General features: G+C 44.7%; 1 protein-coding gene across 3 annotated transcripts in view; it reads left to right on the top strand.

The window, feature by feature from the left end:
* Positions 1-21,851, top strand: part of LOC110507915 (solute carrier family 12 member 9) — a 60,100-nt gene that overhangs the window by 29,938 nt on the left and 8,311 nt on the right. For all 3 annotated transcript variants that reach the window (XM_036965311.2, XM_021588336.3, XM_090223853.1), the window contains 2 exons: positions 1,150-1,274; positions 16,697-16,889. In XM_036965311.2, the coding sequence (XP_036821206.1) occupies positions 1,150-1,274; positions 16,697-16,889 (318 nt within the window). The remainder of the gene's footprint in view (positions 1-1,149; positions 1,275-16,696; positions 16,890-21,851) is intronic.

Below are 21,851 nucleotides of genomic sequence, written 5' to 3'. Positions count from 1 at the left end.
TCCTGGTTACTAGTCCAGGTAGGCCAATAGAAACCCCTGGGGTGTCTGTCCTCTCCTGGTTACTAGTCCAGGTAGGCCAATAGGAACACCTGGGTGTCTGTCCTCTCCTGGTTACTAGTACAGGTAAGACACAGAGGAGAGAATAGGTCTGATTTCACCTGATCAATAATCTCTGATCAGTTCAGATGAAGGAAAAGGTAGATTGATATAGTAGAGAGAAGGGTAAATGGAAAAAGATAGATGGAGAGAGGAGAAGGGAAGTACTTTGAGAGTACTGAGAATTGGCCAAGACATAATGAGAAAAGGAGATGAGATGGGAGGGTAAAGATACAAAGAGACAGAAAAAATAGATGGAGGTGGAGAGAGCTCTGATAATGACTGGCTAGTCAGATACTCTTCAAGAAGCTAGTGTTAAAGTCTAAATGGCTGGTCTTTGTCTTCCTCTCTCATCCCTTGCTCCGCTTCTACACTGGAGTGGGGGAGTAATTAGAGTGAAATCATTAGCCTGTATCGGAGCTCATTAACTAGTCCTCCCCCTCTTTTCTGCTGCTTGCTCTTTCTCTCTCTGCCATTTGAATGATTCACTGATGACACAAGTGTGATTCTAATCTCACTCCATGTTAAACAATCTCACAGATGAGAGAAAGGGAGCGAAGGGAGGTCAGGAAGGAAGGTGAAAGAAGGTGTTAGGGAGGTGGCTATAGAGACAAGCCATGCATCAATTCAAAGTGATCCAGATGATATTTGAGGAAGAGGGAAACCTTGGGACTGATTTAGAAGCCCCTCTATCTTTGTGGTCTGACCTTTTGTAAAGGGCTGTGTGATGTTAGTGATAACTCCGCCTCTCAGAATAGCTTGATGATTACCATGGGTTTATATGGACTGGACATACAACACGAAGACAACTGACCTGATCTCACTCACAGACAGACAGGACAGGACAATGATGCAGTGGCAGGCCCAGAAGTTGCCCATACTGGCCTATGGCTGAGGGCTCAGTTAATAGCTAATTAATACTCTTATTAAAGGGGAGAACTGAGGAGACTGACTCTCACTGACTTTGTTGTGAACGTCAGAGGAGAAACTATTTCTCCCCTCCATCTCTTTCTCCCTCATCTATTTCTTCTCTCTCCTTTTCTCCATCTGTAGTTGGTGTTGTTCACAGGGAAGTTGAACACCATCGCCAGCATTGTAACCATCTTCTTCCTGCTGGTGTACGCAGCTGTAGACCTGGCCTGTCTGGCTCTGGAGTGGGCCTCAGCTCCTAACTTCAGGTACTAAATCAAATCAAATTGGGTTTATCACACATGCCAAATAAAACTGGTGTGAACTTTACAATTAAATGCTTGCTTATGAAACTTCCCCAACAATGCAGAGTTTAGAAAATAATAATGCTAAATTAAATGGTAACTAACAAGGAATAAAATGCAGAAGATTGGAGCTATATACAGGAAGTACCAGTACCAGATCAATGTGGAGCTATATACAGGAAGTACCAGTACCAGATCAATGTGGAGCTATATACAGGGAGTACCAGTACCAGATCAATGTGCAGCTAAATACAGGGAGTACCAGTACCAGATCAATGTGAAGCTATATACAGAGAGTACCAGTACCAGATCAATGTGCAGCTGTATACAGGGAGTACCAGTACCAGATCAATGTGCAGCTGTATACAGGGAGTACCAGTACCGGATCAATGTGCAGCTGTATACATACAGTGAGTACCAGTACCAGATCAATGTGGAGCTATATACAGGGAGTACCAGTACCAGGTCAATGTGCAGCTAAATACAGGGAGTACCAGATCAATGTGCAGCTAAATACAGGGAGTACCAGATCAATGTGCAGCTATATACAGGGAGTACCAGTACCAGATCAATGTGCAGCTAAATACAGGGAGTACCAGATCGATGTGCAGCTGTATACAGGGTGTACCAGTACCAGATCAATGTGCAGCTATATACAGGGAGTACCAGATCAATGTGCAGCTAAATACAGGGAGTACCAGATCAATGTGCAGCTATATACAGGGAGTACCAGATCAATGTGCAGCTGTATACAGTGAGTACCAGTACCAGTACCAGATCAATGTGCAGCTATATACAGGGAGTACCAGTACCAGATCAATGTGCAGCTAAATACAGGGAGTACCAGATCGATGTGCAGCTGTATACAGGGTGTACCAGTACCAGATCAATGTGCAGCTATATACAGGGAGTACCAGTACCATATCAATGTGGAGCGATATGCGGGGAGTACCATATCAATGTGAAGGGATATACGGGGAGTACCAGATCAATGTGGAGCGATATACGGGGAGTACCAGATCAATGTGGAGCGATATACGGGGAGTACCAGATCAATGTGGAGAGATATACGGGGAGTACCAGATCAATGTGAAGGGATATACGGGGAGTACCATGTCAATGTGGAGCTATATATGGGGAGTACCAGATCAATGTGAAGGGATATACAGGGAGTACCAGATCAATGTGCAGCTATATACAGGGAGTACCAGATCGATGTGGAGCGATATACGGGGAGTACCAGATCAATGTGGAGCGATATACGGGGAGTACCAGATCAATGTGAAGGGATATACAGGGAGTACCAGATCGATGTGCAGCTATATACAGGGAGTACCAGATCGATGTGGAGCGATATACGGGGAGTACCAGATCAATGTGGAGCGATTATACGGGAAGTACCAGATCCACTGTCAAACATGGTGGTGGCAGCATCATGGTTTGGGCCTGCTTTTCTTCAGCAGGGACAGGGAAGATGGTTAAGATTGATGGGAAGATGGATGGAGCCAAATACAGGACCATTCTGGAAGAAAACCTGATGGAGTCTGCAAAAGACCTGAGACTGGGACGGAGATTTGTCTTCCAACAAGACAATGATCCAAAACATAAAGCAAAATCTACAATGGAATGGTTCAAAAATAAACATATCCAGGTGTTAGAATGGCCAAGTCAAAGTCCAGACCTGAATCCAATCGAGAATCTGTGGAAAGAACTGAAAACTGCTGTTCACAAATGCTCTCCATCCAACCTCACAAAGCTCGAGCTGTTTTGCAAGGAGGAATGGGAAAAAAATTTCAGTCTCTCGATGTGCAAAACTGATAGAGACATACCCCAAGCGACTTACAGCTGTAATCGCAGCAAAAGGTGGCGCTACAAAGTATTAACTTAAGAGGGCTGAATAATTTTGCACGCCCAATTTTTCAGTTTTTGATTTGTTAAAAAAGTTTGAAATATCCAATAAATGTCGTTCCACTTCATGATTGTGTCCCACTTGTTGATTCTTCACAAAAAAATACAGTTTTAAATCTTTATGTTTGAAGCCTGAAATGTGGCAAAAGGTCGCAAAGTTCAAGGGGGCCGAATACTTTCGCAAGGCACTGTAGCTGCACATTGATCTGGTACTCCCTGTAAAATAACACATCCTAGATCTGAATGAATGAAATATTCTTATTAAATACTTTTTTCTTTACATAGTTGAATGTGCTGACAACAATATCACACAAAAAATTATCAATGGAAATCAAATTTATCAACCCATGGAGGTCTGGATTTGGAGTCACACTCAAAATTAAAGTGGAAAACCACACTACAGGCTGATCCAACTTTGATGTAATGTCCTTAAAACAGGTCAAAATGAGGCTCAGTAGTGTGTGTGGCCTCCACGTGCCTGTATGACATCCCTACAACGCCTGGGCATGCTCCCGATGAGGTGGCGGATGGTCTCCTGAGGGATCTCCCAGACCTGGACTAAAGCATCCGCCAACTCCTGGACAGTCTGTGGTGCAGGCGTTGGTGGATGGAGCGAGACATGATGTCCCAGATGTGCTCAATTGAATTCAGGTCTGGGGAACAGGCGGGCCCATAGCATCAATGCCTTCCTCTTGCAGGAACTGCTGACACGCTCCAGCACTTTGAGGTCTAGCATTGTCTTGCATTAGGAGGAACCCAGGGCCAACCACACCAGCATATGATCTCATCTCGGTACCTAATGGCAGTCAGGCTACCTCCTGGCGAGCACATGGAGGGCTGTGCAGCCCCCCAAAGAAATGCCACCCCACACCTTGACTGACCCACTGCCAAACCGGTCATGCTGGAGGATGTTGCAGGCAGCAGAACGTTCTCCACGGCGTCTCCAGACTGTCACGTCTGTCACATGTGCTCAGTGTGAAACCTGATTTCATCTGTGAAGAGCACAGGGCGCCAGTGGCGAATTTGCCGATCTTGGTGTTCTCTGGCAAATGCCAAACGTCCTGCACGGTGTTGGGCTGTAAGCACAACCCCCACCTGTGGACGTCGGGCCCTCATACCACCCTCACGGAGTCGGTTTCTGACCGTTTGAGCAGACACATGCACATTTGTGGCCTGCTGGAGGTCATTTTGCAGGGCTCTGGCAGTGCTCCTCCTGCTCCTCCTTGCACAAAGGTGAAGGTAGGTCCTGCTGCTGGGTTGTTGCCCTCCTACGGCCTCCTCCATGTCTCCTGATGTACTGGCCTGTCTCCTGGTAGCGCCTCCATGCTCTGGACACTACGCTGACAGACACAGCAAACCTTCTTTCCACATCTCACATTGATGTGCCATACTGGATGAGCTGCACTACCTGAGCCATACTACCACTAGAGTGAAAGCACCGCCAGCATTCAAAAGTGACCAAAACATCAGCCAGGAAGCATAGGAACTGAGAAGTGGTCTGTGGTCCCCACCTGCAGAACCACTCCTTTATTGGGGGTGTCTTGCTAAATGCCTAGAATTTCAACCTGTTGTCTGTTCCATTTGCACAACAGCATGTGAAATGTATTGTCAATCAGTGTTGCTTCCTAAGTGGACAGTTAGATTTCACAGAAGTGTGATTGACTTGGAGTTACATTGTGTTTAAGTGTTCCCTTTATTTTTTTGAGCAGTATATATACTGTATATATTCCTATTCAATAGGTTTGTGTGTGTGGGTGTGCACATGCGTCCGTGTGTGCTTTAGTGCAGATGTATTGGAGGAGCTGTTTAATCTCACTCAATACCACAGGGTTCTCCTGTCCTATGACGACCTCCGAGTAGCTGCGTTAATCCTGCTGTTGGGCCCTGTGGAGGGGGGGCAGGGGGGCAGGTCTGGGCCGTGGGGTTTCCTCTCTGGTCTGGTAGAGGTGGTGGTCTGGTGCGGGGTAGTAGGCTGGGCCCGGTCCGGTCTGGCTAAGCCGATGGAAGTGGTGATGCTCTGGTGGTAGGTCTGGTACGGGGATGAAAGTCTTTGCGGGGCAGCAGAGTGGAGATGGTGATGTGGGAGTTGAGGAACCACTCAGAGGCCCTCTCTGCTACTCTGTTGACCAGGCTGCCTACTCTCTCCTCCTCCTCTCGCAGGTTGTTAGTGCTGGTGTGAATAACAATGTGGCCTGGTATGCCAAAGTCAGGCTGGGACAGGATGTGGAGTGCATCCTGTGTTTTTGGGCACCATATTTTGCACACGTTGTGGTGGGGGAAGTGTTTATCCTCTTGGATGAATTTCCCATTTGAGTCAATGAGGATGGCCACCTCAGTGGGTTTTACCAGATTAGTGGGTTTACGGTCTGGGGCTGGAGTACACAGGGCCTGTGTACATGGGAGGGGGATGTGTAAGGGGGAACTTCTCTCTAGTCGGTGTCCCCATGTAAGCCACTTTGTTGACTGGGGGTGTGAGTAAAGGGTTGTCGGTATGGGGGGGTGGATAAAGGCGGGGTGGTGAGGGGCTGCAGCTTCTCTCTAGGAGTTTCTACAGTCTGCTCTCTGTGCTGTAGCACCCTCTTGATGACAGACAACTCCTTTTCCATCTCCTCCTTTACCTGAACCAGCTCTCCTCATGGTGGCCTTTACCACCTCTGGCGCTGTGGTAAGGCTTTCTCTGAGCTCCTGGACAGAGTTCTTCATCTGGGTCCTGCACTGGTTGATCTGGTCCTGTAGAAGCTCTGTCTGGGCTGGTGGTGGTATAGCTGGGCGGCTGCTCCTTCAGCTCAGTAACCCATACTTCTAACAGAGCCAGCCTGTCTCAGCAGGCTGATGGTAGTGTATCTGGGGAGCTTCTCCTTCAGCTCAGTAACCCATACTTCTAACAGAGCCAGCCTGTCTCTCAGCAGGTTGATGGTAGTGTATCTGGGGACCTTCTCCTTCAGCTCAGTAACCCATACTTCTAACAGAGCCAGCCTGTCTCTCAGCAGGCTGATGGTAGTGTAGCTGGGGGGCTGCTCCTTCAGCTCAGTAACCCATACCTCTAACAGAGCCAGCCTGTCTCTCAGCAGGCTGATGGTAGTGTGGTCTTGGCTATGGTGGTTGTAGGCAGGCAGGCAGGCAGGGGGGAAGATAGTCCTGCTGTCGGTGTGCCTGAGGTGAGGGGAGAGGTCGGGGTGCCTGAGGGGAGGGGAGGGGAGAGGTCGGGGTGCCTGAGGTGAGGGGAGAGGTCGGGGTGCTGTCCTTGTCTTTTTTGCTTTCCGCCATATACCTTAGAGTGGGGAAGTCCTGCACAAAAGAGCAGAGTGCAGCCTCACTGCCCTGTACCAGAACCACTGTCATGGTCCACGTTTACCATCAGAAACAGTTTTCCTGGTCCTTATTGCTTTCCTCAAAAATATGTATTTGCCTTCCTTTGCAGATGCCTTTCTTTGTGGTATAGCTGAAATGCCTGGTTACAGTTGTATGCCAGGCAGTAGTGTGGTCTGTGTAGAATAACAGGTTTGTAACAGTCCTGTTTTGTGAGCAGTCGGCAAACAAAGTTTCTGGGTTCTCCTTCAGAATTCTGATTTAAAATTCATTCTTCCCTTCTCGGATTTGATTTTTGCTGGGTATTCAAAAATAAAAGGGGGGGAAAGTCTCTGTCTCTGCTGCTGGCGCTGCCTCAGTTGCCATGTTGCTATGGTTACCACCAGTAAATAGTTGGAGCTAGACAGTAAGCTAGCTTACATATTTGAATTTGGCTAGCTACCACGATGAAGATTGACAGAGAGAGTGAGTTAAAAGACCAATATTTACCTCCTGTGTTGATCTTCAGTTGTACAATTTGATTACCTACAAAATTTTTTGCTAATTTAATTGTCAGTCTCGTTCTTAAATTCTTTGGGACTGGGGGGCAGTATTGAGTAGCTTGGATGAATAAGGTGCCCAGAGTAAACTGCCTGCTACTCAGGCCCAGTTGCTAATATATGCATAATATAAGTAGATTTGGATAGGAACCACTCAGAAGTTTCTAAAACTGATTGAATGATATCTGTGAGTATAACAGAACTCATATGGCAGGCAAAAACCTGAGAAAAAATACAACCAGGAAGTGGGAAATCTGAGGTTTGTAGTTTTTCAAGTCATTGCCTATCAAATATCCAGTGTCTATGGGGTCATATTGCACTTCCTAAGGCTTCCACTAGATGTCAAGAGTCTTTAGAACGTTGTTTGAGGCTTCTACTGTGAAGGAGGGGGCGAATGAGAGCTGATTGAGTCATGGGTCTGGCACGGTGCCATGAGCTTATCAATCACGCTCACGTGAGAATTAGCTGCGCTCCATTTCCCTCATTTCTGCAGACAAAGGAATTCTCTGGTTGAAACATTATTGAAGATTTATGATAAAAACATCCTAAAGATTGATTCTATACTTCATTTGACATGTTTCTACGAACTGTAATATGACTTTGTCTGAACTTTCGCCTGGTTTTGCCCGCGCCTCGTGAGTTTGGATTGTGTACTAAACGCGCAAACAGGAGGTATTTGGACATAAATGATGGACTTTATCGAACAAAACAAACATTTGTTGTGGAACTGGGATTCCTGGGAGTGCATTCTGATGAAGATCATCAAAGGTAAGTGAATATTTATGATGCTATTTCTGACTTCTGTTGACTCCACAACATGGAGGGTATCTGTTTGGCTTGTTTTGTTGTCTGAGCGCTGTACTCAGATTATTGCATGGTGTGCTTTTTCCGTAAAGTGAAGTGAAATCTGACACAGCAGTTGCATTAACCTGAAGTGACACCCCATCCCGTGAATGGGACCGTTGTCATCATCTGACACTAATTAGCATAACGCAACGGACATAAATCTTCCTAGAAAATATTCCTATTCATGAAAATCACAAGTGAAATATATTGGAACATAGCTTAGCCTTTTGTTAATCACCCTGTCGTCTCAGATTTTCAAAATATGCTTTACAGCCAAGCATTTGTAAGTTTATCATAGCCTAGCATAGCATTATACCTTGCTAGCAGCAGGCAACCTTGTCACGGAAATCAGAAAAGCAATCACATTAAATCGTTTACCTTTGAACTTCGGATGTTTTCACTCACGAGACTCCCAGGTAGACAGCCAAAGTTCATTTTTTCCCAAAATATTATTTTTGTAGGCGAAATAGCTCCGTTTGTTCTTCACGTTTGGCTGAGAAATCGCCCGGAAATTGCGTTCACCACAATGCAAAAAATATTCCAAATTAGCTCCATAATATGACAGAAACATGGCAAGGTGTTTTTCTAATATCTATTCGATAATATATCTGTCGGGACAATTCGTTTTTCACTAGGACCGATTGGAGTAATGGCTATCTGTATATTTTACGCGAGAATCTCTCTCGGAGCCACCATGTGACCACTTACGCAATGTGGCCGCCTACGGCTATTCTTCAACAGAAATGCGTAAAACTATGTCACAATGCTGTAGACACCTTGGGGAATACGTAGAAAGTGTAAGCTCATTGATGGTACATTCACAGCTGAATAGGGAGTCATTGGAATGCAGCGCTTTAAAAACCTGGGGCACTTCTGGATTGGATTTTTCTCAGGCTTTCGCCTGCAACATCAGTTCTGTTCTACTCGCAGACAATATCTTTACAGTTTTGGAAACGTTAGTGTTTTCTATCCAAAGCTGTCAATTATATGCATATTCTAGCATCTTTTCCTGACAAAATATCCCGTTTTAAAACGGGAATGTTTTTTTTCCAAAAATGAAAGTACAGCCCCCTAACATCGAGGTTAAGGAGAAGTGGATCTAAAATTCCATGCATAACAGTTGTATCTTTTATCAATGTTTATGAGTATTTCTGTAAATTGATGTGGCTCTCTGCAAAATCACTGGATGCTTTGGAACTACTGAACGTAACGCAACAATGTAAATAGATTTTTGGATATAAATATGAACTTTATCAAACAAAAAACATACATGTATTGTGTAACATGAAGTCCTATGAGTGTCATCTGATGAAGATCATCAAAGGTTACTGATTCATTTTATCTCTTTCTGCTTTCTGTGACTAGGTACTGACCTAACATAATCATTTGGTTTGCTTTCGTCGTAAAGCCTTTTTGAAATCGGACACTGTGGCTGGATTTACAAGTTTATCTTTAAAATGGTGTAAAATACTTGTATGTTTGAGGAATTTTAATAATGGGATTTCTGTTGTTTTGAATTTGGTGCCCTGCAATTTCACAGGCTGTTGGTGAGGTGGGACGCTACCGTCCCACATATCCCAGAGAGATTAACAACCAGAAAGTTATAACAAGTCAGGAGCTGTTCTTCTGCATGACTTCTCTCCCTCAATTAATGTTATTGTTTATTTTTCTCTCTTTCCGTCATATCTCTCTTTCCGTCATCTCTCTCTCTCTCCTCCATCTCTTTCTCTCGATCGCCTCCAAATCTCTCCACCCGTCTCGCTCTGGTTCTCTCTCTTCCTTTCACACACATGTTTCCCCCCCCCCCCCCCCCCCCCCCCCCGTCTGATGGTATTGAGTGTGTTAGTGTTCCACTGTATGCCAGCTGGGTGTCGTGGTCACGTGCTAATTAAGACACAAACTGTCCACTTCTCCTAGCTGCACATCTCAGAAGGGATGCAGATAAGTGTGTGTTGAATATGGTGAATCCTTAACGTTGATGTGTGCTAGGTCTGCACAATTAATCAAATTTTTATCTAAATTGCGATATTGATGTGCAATATCCACAGCACACACACAAAGACTCACCCCCTTTCACTCCAGCAGACAGCACAGTTCAGTTAGTCTTAGAGCATTACCTAGATAATAATGTTGTGCAGCTCTAATGTGTGCCTGGGTAGGTATGTGGACACATCTGTGTATCACAACTCATTTTTCATAGAGGGGACACTATCTCTAGACGTTCCTGCATCCCTGTACTTCTCTGTCCATATCAGTGCTTGTCCATGTGTCAAGGGTATTTTAAGTGAACAAAGTTTTTTATATATATATATATATATATCGAGTTAACCAAACTTTTCCCACCCTCCGTATCTCCCTCCCTATTGGCCGATGCGATTCGGGTGGGGTGCTGATAAGGCGCGTGGTTGGCTGGCTGCTGTGGGGCACTTCCTTAATTATATTAGCCTGTTGTTGCTGCTGTTGTCGCAGGGCTGGTATTGGGTGTTGTTTGTTGTGTTCCCTGCGTCTCTTTCCAGCCGGAAATAATTTAAAGCCATTTAGTGTGTCTCTCCCCTGAGAACTGCTCTGTAATTAGCATAACTCATTTAGCAGAAATATTTCCTCTTTCCCCTAAATTTGGCACGCGGGTGTTTTAGCTGACAGGGAGCGGGATACTGAATTATGATGTAGCGGAAGAGCTGTCCGCTTGTTAAGTGTGTGCGTGTGTCCTCTGTGTGTGAGAAAAGCGTGTAAAGGGATGTGTGAAAATCTGTGTGTGCGTTTTCACTGTGTCCAACACACTCCTCTTCATCTTTCTGAATGTGGGTTTAAAGGACCGTGAAAGGGCTGTTGGCTGCAGCTTTATCAGTAAATGGCTCCAGTTTTTCAGAGCGCTCCTCTGGGTCAGTATGTTCTACTAGTGATGGGACTGACTACTGGGTTTAGACTAGAGGACAGGGCTGAGTGGCTTAGACACACACACACACACACACACACACACACAGGCTATATTTTTGAGTAAGACTTGAAGGCCAGGCTCTGTTATTAACATGCAGTCAGTCTAAGTGTACATTTTGTGAAGGTTACTCTAATTACTTCTCAAATTACATGTAATGTGTGAATGAGCACTCACTGACATTGTATTTATAGATCTGCCGGCTTTGTGTGCACTTGTCAAGTGTGTGTTTGCAGAGCGAGGGTGTTTTAAGGTGATGGTCGGCCATTGCACAGTTATGTCATCTAATCATGATGTGTCTTTTGGCTGGCTGCCGTGTCTCCTCCCTCTCTCAATATTTGATGGTGGACATTATTTTTTTGCTAATGTCAGCAAAGTGACATCAGTCATTTGGAAATGATTGGTAGCAAAGTGACATCAGTCATTGGGAAATGATTGGTAGCAAAGTGACATCAGTCATTGGGAAATGATTGGTATGCGAGAGAGGAGGGGAGAGACATGGGGAGTGCCAGCGATGCACTGCCACTAATGAGAGAGGGATTAAAGAGACCAAAGGAGAGAGTGAAAGAAAGGGAGAGCAGGCAGGTTGAGCTTTTAACATAATGACTCCAGCAGGGAGGGAGAGAAAGAAAGAGGAGTGGATAGTGAGCAAGAGGGACTGGGGGGGGGGGGGGGGGGTGTGTGTGTAAGATTGAAAAGTAAGACATTGGGGGTGACATTATGTGTAATTAGAGCTAAAACAAATGGAAAGTGTGGAGAGAAGGTTGCGCAAACTGTAGGGGAAAGAAGAGCTACACCTATATATACAAAAGTATGTGGATGCCCCTTCAAATAAGACGATTCGGCTATTTCAGCCACACCCGTTGCTGACCGGTGTATAAAATCAAGAACACGGCCATGCGATCTCCATAGACAAACATTGTCAGTAGAATGGCCTTACTGAAGAGCTCAGTGACTTTCAACGTGGCACCGTCATAGGATGCGTCCTTTCCAACAAGCCAGTTTGTCAAATTTCTGTGCTGCTAGAGCTGCCCCGGTCAACTGAAAGTTTTGTTATTGTAAAGTGGAAACTTCTAGGAGCAACAACGGCCTCTAGGAGCAACAACGGCTCAGCCGTGAAGTGGTAAGCCACACAAGCTCACAGAACGGAAACGCTGAGTACTGAAGCGCATAAAGTCGTCTGTCCTCAGTTGCAACACTCACTACTGAGTTCCAGACTGCCTCTGGAAGCAACGTCAGCACAAGAACTGTTCATCGGGAGCTTCATGAAATGGGTTTCCATGGCCGAGCAGCCTCACACAAGCCTAAGATCACTATGCACAATGCCAAGCATCGGCTGGAGTGGTGTAAAGCTCACTGTGTTCTCTGGAGTGATGAATCACGCTTCACCATCTGGCAGTCCGACGGATGAATCTGGGTTTGACAGAGGTTTGGGGAACGCTACCTGCCCCAATGTATAGTCCCAACTGTAAAGTTTGGTATAATGGTCTGGGGCTGTTTTCAATGGTTCGAGTCAGGCCCCTTAGTTCCAGTGAAGGGAAATCTTATCAATGCTCCTATGCACCAAGCGAAGTCCATACAGAAATGGTTTGTCGAGATCGGTGTGAAAGAACTTGACTGGCCTGCACAGAGTCCAGACCTCAGGCCCATAGCGCACCTTTGGTAATAATTGAAACGCCGACTGCAAGCCAGGCCTAATCACCCAACATCAGTTCCGACCTCACTATTGTTCTTGTGGCTGACCTTGAAGCAAGTCCCTGCAGCAATATTCCAACATCTAGTGGAAAGCCTTCCCAGAAGAGTGGAGGCTGTTATAGCAGTAAAGGGGGACCAACTCCATATTAATGCCCATGATTTTGGAATGAGATGTTCAACAAGCAGGTGTCCACATACTTTTGATCATGTAGGGTACTTCACTCTTCTCTGGTGATTGAGAGAGTGGTACAGTCATTACACTCCTCCTTTTCTAATCTTCTCTCTCTCCCATCACGTTTTAGCGGGAGCTACTTATCAATTAGCGCTCGGGTGCATTCCACTCTGTTAATGAAGCTAAGTCTTTTAGCGTAGCCTAGCTCTCCCAGCTGGGCCCAGGCCTGTTCATTTGGATGGTAATTATAGTAGCTAGCCTTTAATAGCTGTTTATCTGCTGAAGATGTTATTGCAGGAGATTGGGGTCGCTACGTGATCAATGACCCTACCTTTGTTTGCACCTGCATGGGGAGCTCAGGTGTGGCACACACATGCATCAAACACACGCAAATGCATACATCAGACACGCTCACACTCATTGACACACACACATACAGTGCATTCGGAAAGTGATCAGACACCTCGACTTTTCCCACGATTTGTTACATTACAGCCTTATTCTAAAATGGATGGAATATTTTTTTCATCATCAATCTACACACAATACCCCATAATGACAAATCAAAAACACTTCTTTTTTTTTTGCAAATGTAATAAAAATGGGAGGGGTGGAAATATTTGAGGTATGTCTTAACATGATCCAAAGTGCTAATTTCAGACAGCGCTGATAGGGATGTTTAAGATTAACCAAAAGCTGGTTTTGGCGGTAACCCAGTTGGTTATTTTATGAATTTTGACTGTGGAAACGCAGCCTATCCAGCCACGATGCACACTGCCCATATGAGCATGGAGCAAGGCCAGCCTAAGGTGCTTTTGGTGCCTGTATTCTTTGTATTTAGAAACATAAACTATTTTTTTCCCATTTTGTTTTTGATTTGGCATAGCCTCCTCTCTCAATGAAGGCTTTTTTTGTCCTGCCCAATGAAATCACAAAGTAGTCTAAAGGGTTTGGCTCCTAAGATCGCTTTGAAATAAATCTTAATCACCAACGTTTTATTAAAATATAAAGTTTGAGAGGAGTAAAACGGTGAACTGAAATCCCCTTTTTACCAATGCATTGCAGGCACGCCCACATTATTTTGACCATGTAGGTCCTGTTCTGGACATGTGTAAAACCCTGTCCATGATGTACGTGCACATGCCCATCATGAAGCGAGAAATGTGAATCCCGGTGAACCTCGTATTTTAGAAGTTATTTGTAACCTGTAACAATTGCTTGTGTTCTGTTTCATACACTGCATTACCAAAAGTGTGTGGACAACTTCTCCTCAAACGTCTCATTCCAAAATCATGGGCATTAATATGGAGTTGGTCCCCCTTTGCTGGCATAACAGCCTCCACTCTTCTGGGAAGGCTTTCCGCTAGATGTTGTAACATTTCTGCAGGGTCTTGCTTCCATTCAGCCACAAGCATTAGTGAGGTCGGAACTGATGTTGGGTGATTAGACCTGGCTCACGGTCGCCTTCCAATTCATCCCAAAGGTCTTCGCTGGGTTGAGGTCTGGGCTCTGCAGGCCAGTCAAGTTCTTCCACACCAATCTCAACAAATAATTTCCGGATGGACTTCACTTTGTTCACGGGAGCATTGTCATGCTGCAACAGGAAAGGGCCTTCACCAAACTGTTGCCACAAAGTTGGAAGCACAGAGTTGTAATTTGTATGCTATAGCATTAAGTTTCCCTTCACTGGAACTAAGGGGCCTAGCCCGAACCATGAAAAACAACCCCAGACCAGTATTCCTCATCCACCAAACTTTACAGTTGGCACTATACATTGGGGCAGGTAGCGTTCCCCTGGCATCCGCCAAGCCCAGATTTGTCAGTTGGACTGTCATATGGTGAAGGGTGGATCATCTCTACAGAGAATGCGTTTCCACTGCTCCAGAGTCCAATGGTGGCAAGCTTTATACCGCTCCAGCCGACGCTTGACATTGTGCATGGTGAACTTAGGCTTGCATTTGGCTGCTCGAACATGGGAACCCATTTCATGAAGCTCCCAATGAACAGTTCTTGTGCTGACCTTGCTTCCAGTGGCAGTTTGGAACTCAGTAGTGAGTGTTGCAACCGAGGACAGATGATTTTTACGTGCTTTAGCTCTCGGTGGTCCCATTCTGTGAGCTTGTGTGGCCTACCACTTCTCAGCTGAGCCGTTGTTGCTTCTAGATGTTTCCACTTCACAATAACATCACAATTGACCGGGGCTACTCTAGCAGGGCAGAAATGTAACGAACTGACTTGTTGGAAAGGTGGCATCCTATGACAGTGACACATTGAAAGTCACTGAGCGCTTCAGTAAGACCATTCTACTGTCAATGTTTGTCTATGGAGATTGCATGGCTGTGTGCTCGATTTTATACACCTGTCAGCAACCGGTGTGGCTGGAATAGCTGAGTCCACATATTTATTTACTTAACCTTTATTTAACTAGGCAAGTCAGTTAAGAACATTCTTATTTACAATGACAGCCTACCCTGGCCAAACCCTAATCCTGATGACGCTGGGCCAATTGTGCGCCGACCTATGGGACTCCCAGCCGCGACCGGTTGTGATACAGCCTGGAATCGAACCAGGGTCTGTTGACACCTCTAGCACTGAGCTGTGCCACTCGGGATTGGTGTCCACATACTTTTGTATATAAAAATAGTGTTTTTTCAAAACACAAGCCCTCCCTTAGGCCTACTACTGTATAACGAAGGCTGGTTTAACATCAGTGTGTTTTATCCTACCGATTTTATGACATTACATTTGTACATTTATTGTTGTAAAAAAAAAGGGGGATTTGTTGTAATATAATTAAAAGAAAAACAAGCAATCTTATTAGAGTAGTTTTCCGGGTTTTATTGTGACTACGTCTGTGGCGTACATGCAATGCAACTTCTGGAGATGTGTGAATGTGATCTGATCTGTAAGATGGTTCTGATTATGTTCATAAAACACAGGCCTATTTGGGAGCAGTACAACGGTGTGGACTTTCTCCCTTTATCTTTATATTGGATCTTTGTCCAGCTACTGTGAAATGTTTGGATGTGTGTAAACCCCTCCATAGTCTGTGTTGTTTTAATATTCTATGCCCACGGGGAGAAATGATGGTGCCTGTAAGTGTGATGGCCTAATTAAAACGAGTTATTTTGATTTGTTTTTAGACCTTATCAATAATTAAATTAATCTTCCTCATTGATGTTTGGCATGTCCATGCTCAGCCGTAATGTAATTTATAGTAGGTCTAGCCCCTATGTCCTTGTGAATGCTATTGAATCCATGCAATTCATTAGAACAATGTGGAATGCAAATGGGTTCAAGTTAATGCATTTAGCATAGATAGGTCTACATTTTGTTATTTCATTTCTATAAGCCATTTAACAAACTATAACAGACTAACTTTGGAATTGAGTTGATTCCAAGGTAATACATAAAAGACCATAAATACACAACTTGAAGCAACCAAACGTTTCACAATGGAGGATGTGCTGATTGGCCAGTGAGGGGCCACGCCTCAATTGAATTGATCTTATCACACCACTGGATCTACACTCAGTGTTTATTAGTGAGCTATGTCAAGAATCCAGTATATAAATAAATATGTGGTGTGTAGGTTCCTGTCCATTCTAGTATTCTAATTATATGCTCACAAACACATTAACTAACACACACTAATTTACTCTCTCTCTCTCAAACGCACACAATGCATGTACACTACACACTGAACTGTACACCTTTCTATAGATGCAGTTAGTCTAAGACTGAATGAGTTTGTGCACAAAAACACAACGGATAATTAACCCAATCACTTTCTATACACTGACTCAACTCCAGTTGTTTATCATGCTTGGAGCTTTACGTTCACTTAGATTGCTCGTGTGTGAGTGAGCGAGAGAGAGAGAGAGTGGGGAAAGCGAGAGAAAAAAAATAAGATCATTTGCTTCTCTAAAAGCACATGCATTTGCAAAGGTGTGTGTGTAAACCCTCTCCCCTCTCCCTCCAGGCCCACCTTCCGTTACTTCACCTGGCACACCTGTGTGCTGGGCATCGTGGGCTGTGCTATCATGATGTTCCTGATCAACGCTATCTACGCCTCAGCCTCCATCGCCTTCATGCTGCTTCTACTGCTGCTCATCCACTACCTCAGCCCTACCAGCAGCTGGGGCTATATCAGCCAGGCTCTCATCTTCCACCAGGTACACACGCACTTCTGTTCTACATCCACTACCTCAGCTACATCAGTCTGCAGAACATTGACATGACATCATCCGGTAGGGTTGGGCGGTTTTCACATTGTTATACTGTCCTTCAGTCCTTCTATCATCTCGGAATTTATGCTATTACCAGTTTCGTATACAAGGGGGCAAAAATCCCATTGGGTGTCTACCAGAATGCTAACAAAATTAGCACAAATAATAACTAATTTCCATGGAAGCTGCTAGCTAAGTATGTTAACGAGCACAAATGAAAATAAATGAATTGCAAAGACAAGCACTCTAGCTCACAAAATTATACATACAGTGCATTCGGAAAGTATTCGGCCCCCTTGAACTTTGCGACCTTTTGCCACATTTCAGGCTTCAAACATAAAGATATAAAACTGTATTTTTTTGTGAAGAATCAACAACAAGTGGGACACAATCATGAAGTGGAACGACATTTATTGGATATTTCAAACTTTTTTAACAAATCAAAAACTGAAAAGTTGGGCGTGCAAAATTATTCAGCCCCTTTACTTTCAGTGCAGCAAACTCTCTCCAGAAGTTCAGTGAGGATCTCTGAATGATCCAATGTTGACCTAAATGACTAATGATGATAAATACAATCCACCTGTGTGTAATCAAGTCTCAGTATAAATGCACCTGCAATGTGATAGTCTCAGAGGTCCGTTAAAAGCGCAGAGAGTATCATGAAGAACAAGGAACACACCAGGCAGGTCCGAGATACTGTTGTGAAGAAGTTTTAAAGCCGGATTTGGATACAAAAAGATTTCCCAAGCTTTAAACATCCCAAGGAGCACTGTGCACTGTAATATTGAAATGGAAGGAGTATCAGACCACTGCAAATCTACCAAGACCTGGCCGTCCCTCTAAACTTTCAGCTCATACAAGGAGAAGACTGATCAGAGATGCAGCCAAGAGGCCCATGATCACTCTGGATGAACTGCAGAGATCTACAGCTGAGGTGGGAGACTCTGTCCATAGGACAACAATCAGTTGTATATTGCTAAAATCTGGCCTTTATGGAAGAGTGGCAAGAAGAAAGCCATTTCTTAAAGATATCCATAAAAAGTGTTGTTTAAAGTTTGCCAAAAGCCACCTGGGAGACACACCAAACATGTGGAAGAAGGTGCTCTGGTCAGATGAAACCAAAATTGAACTTTTGGCAACAATGCAAAACGTTATGTTTGGCGTAAAAGCAACACAGCTGAACACACCATCCCCACTGTCAAACATGGTGGTGGCAGCATCATGGTTTGGGCCTGCTTTTCTTCAGCAGGGACAGGGAAGATGGTTAAAATTGATGGGAAGATGGATGGAGCCAAATACAGGACCATTCTGGAAGAACCTGATGGAGTCTGCAAAAGACCTGAGACTGGGACGGAGATTTGTCTTCCAACAAGACAATGATCCAAAACATAAAGCAAAATCTACAATGGAATGGTTCAAAAATAAACATATCCAGGTGTTAGAATGGCCAAGTCAAAGTCCAGACCTGAATCCAATCGAGAATCTGTGGAAAGAACTGAAAACTGCTGTTCACAAATGCTCACCATCCAACCTCACTGAGCTCGAGCTGTTTTGCAAGGAGGAATGATTCTTCACAAAAAAATACAGTTTTATATCTTTATGTTTGAAGCCTGAAATGTGGCAAAAGGTCGCAAAGTTCAAGGGGGCCGAATACTTTCGCAAGGCACTGTGTGTATATATATATATATATTCTATTTTCAGGTCTCTACAGAGATGTTTGATTGGGTTCAAGTCCGGGCTCTAGCTGGGCCACTCAAGGACATTCAGAGACTTATACAGAAGCCACTCCTGCGTTGTCTTGGCTGTGTGATTAGGGTCGTTGTCCTGTGAAAGGTGAACCTTCACCCCAGTCTGAGGTCCTGAGTGCTCTGGAGCAGGTGTTCATCAAGGATCTCTCTGTACTTTGCTCTGTTGATCTTTCCCTCGATCCTGACTAGTCTCCAAGTCCCTGCCGCTGAAAAACATCCCCACAGCATTATGCTGCCACCACCATGCTTCACCGTAAGGATGGTGCCAGGTTTCCTCCAGACGTGACACTTGGCATTCAGGCCAGAGTTCAGTCTTGGTTTCATCAGACCAGAGAATCTTGTTTCTCATGGTCTAAGTCCTTTATGTTCCTTTTAGCAAACTCTAAGCAGGCTGTCGTGTGCATTTTACTGAGGAGTTGCTTCCGTCTGGCCACTCTACCATAAAGGCCTGAAGAGATGGCCGTCCTTCTGGAAGGTTCTCCCGTCTCAACAGAGGAACTCTGTCAGAGTGACCATCGGGTTCTTGGTCAACTCTCTGATCAAGGCCCTTCTCCCCCAATTGCTCAGTGTGGCCAGGCGGCCAGCTCTAGGAAGAGTCTTGGTGGTTCCAAACTTCTTACATTTAAGAATGATGGAGGCCACTGTGTTCTTGGGGACCTTCAATACTACTGAACTGTTTTGGTACCCTTCCCCAGATCTCTGCCTCGACACAAGCCTGTCTCAGAGCTCTACAAACAATTCCTTCGACCTCATGGCTTGGTTTTTGCTCTGACATGCACTCTCAACTGTGGGACCAAATATAGACAGGTGTCTCTTTCCAAATCATGTCCAATCGATTGAATTTACCACAGGTGGACATCAAGTTGTAGAAACATATCAAGGATGATCAATGGAAACAGAGTGCACCTGAGCTCAATTTTGAGTCTCATAGCAAGTGTCTGAATACTTTCTGTTTTTTATTTTTAATGGTTCCAGTATGGGCCCGACAGAGATGTTCCCTTCGAGTTCTTAGGAAAGTATGAAGTATTTTTTTATGTGTTATTTCTTACATTGTTACCCCAGGAAATCTCAAGTCTTATTACATACAGCTGGGAAGAACTATTGGATATAAGAGCAATGTCAACTTCCCAACATTGCGACCGGGAATATAACTTTCCCGAAGCGGATCCTCTGTTCGGACCACCACCCAGGACAATGGAGCGAATTCCAGTAGGCGATCCAAAAGAATGACGCCGCAGACGAAGTCGTCACCTGGCCAAGCTCCGTAGACGTGCACACCACTCCCGAGTATACTACTAGCCAATGTCCAGTCTCTTGACAGCAAGGTAGACAAAATTCGAGCAAGGGTTGCCTTGCAGAGAGACATCAGAGATTGTAACATGTCCGTTTCACGGAAACATGGCTCTCTCGGGATATGTTGTCGGAATCGGTTCAGCCACCGGGCTTCTCCATGCATCACGCCAACGGAGATAAACACCTCTCTGGGAAGAGGAAGGGCAGGGGTGTATTCTTCATGACTAACTACTCATGGCGTAATCATAACAACATACAGGAACTCAAGTCCTGCTCACCCGATCAAGAGTTCCTTACAATCAAGTGCCGGCATTTTACCTACCAAGAGAATTCTCTTAAGTTATAACAGCTGTGTACATTCCCCCTCAAGCAGACACCAAGATGGCCATCAAGGAACTTCACTAGACTAAATGCAAACTGGAAACCATACATCCTGAGACTGCATTTGTTGTAACTGGGGATTTTAACAAACCTAAATTCTTCCAGCATATTGATTGCGCTATGCGCTAGCGCAGCACCCTTCGCCACTGCTGATCGTGGACTTCAGGAAACCGCATAGGGAGCACCCCCCTATCCACATCGAAAGGACAGCAATGGAGACGGTGAAACTTTTTTTTAACGACATACTGAAATGGTCCACCCACACAGACAGTGTGGTGAAGAAGGTGCAAGAGCGCCCCTCAACCACAAGGCTGTCCAGAGGGTGGTGCAGTCTGCACAATTTATCACTGGTGGCAAACTACCTGCCCTCCATGACACCTACAGCACCCAATGTCACAGGAAGGCTAAAAAGATAATCCAAGGACATTAACCACTCGAGCCACTGCCTGTTCACACCGCTACCATCCAGAAGGCGAGGTCAGTACAGGTGCATCAAAGCTGGGACGTAGAGACTGAAAAACAGCTTCTATCTCAAGGCCAACAGACTGCTAAACATCAATCACCAACTCTGAAACGCTGCTGCCTACATTGAGACCCAATCACTGGACACTTTAATAAATGGATCACTAGTCACTTTAAACAATGCACTTAAAATAATACCGCTTTAATAATGTTTGCATATCTTGCATTACTCATATCACATGTATGTACTGTATTTTATACCATCTATTGCTCCTTCGCTATCGCTCATCCATATACTTACATGTACATATTCTCATTCACCCCTTTAGATGTGTGTGTATTAGGTAGTTGTTGGGGAATTGTTGGATTACTTGTTAGATATTACTGCACTGTCGGAACTAGAAGCACAAGCATTTCACTACACTTGCAATAACATCTGCTAACTATGTGTAGAGTTGAAGTCGGAAGTTTACATACACTTAGGTTGGAGTCATTAAAACTCGTTTTTCAACCACTCCACAAATTTCTTGTTAACAAACTATAGTTTTGGGCAAGTCGTTTAGGATATCTACTTTGTACATGACACAAGTCATTTTTCCAACAATTGTTTACAGACAGATTATTTACTTATAATTCACTGTATCACTATTCCAGTGGGTCAGAAGTTTACAAGTTTGCAAGCCGAAGAACACCATCCCAACCGTGAAGCACGGGGGTGGCAGCATCATGTTGTCGGGGTGCTTTGCTGCTGGAGGGACTGGTGCACTTCACAAAATAGATGGCATCATGAGAATGGAAAATTGTGGCTATATTGAAGCAACATCTCAAGTCATCAGCCAGGAAGTTAAAGCTTGCTCGCAAATGGGTCTTCCTAATGGACAATGACCCCAAGCATACTTCCAAAGTTGTGGCAAAATGGCTTAAGGACAACAAAGTCAAGGTATTGGAGTGGCCATCACAAAGCTCTGACCTCAATCCTGTCGCACATTTGTGGGCAGAACTGAAAAGGCGTGTGCGAGCAAGG

Source organism: Oncorhynchus mykiss, chromosome 27 (assembly GCF_057628025.1).
Source record: "Oncorhynchus mykiss isolate SJ-2025 chromosome 27, ASM5762802v1, whole genome shotgun sequence".
Classification (NCBI taxonomy): Eukaryota; Metazoa; Chordata; class Actinopteri; order Salmoniformes; family Salmonidae; genus Oncorhynchus; species Oncorhynchus mykiss.
The sequence above is the reverse complement of the archived record's forward strand: the minus strand, read 5'-3'. Positions and strand labels throughout refer to the sequence as shown.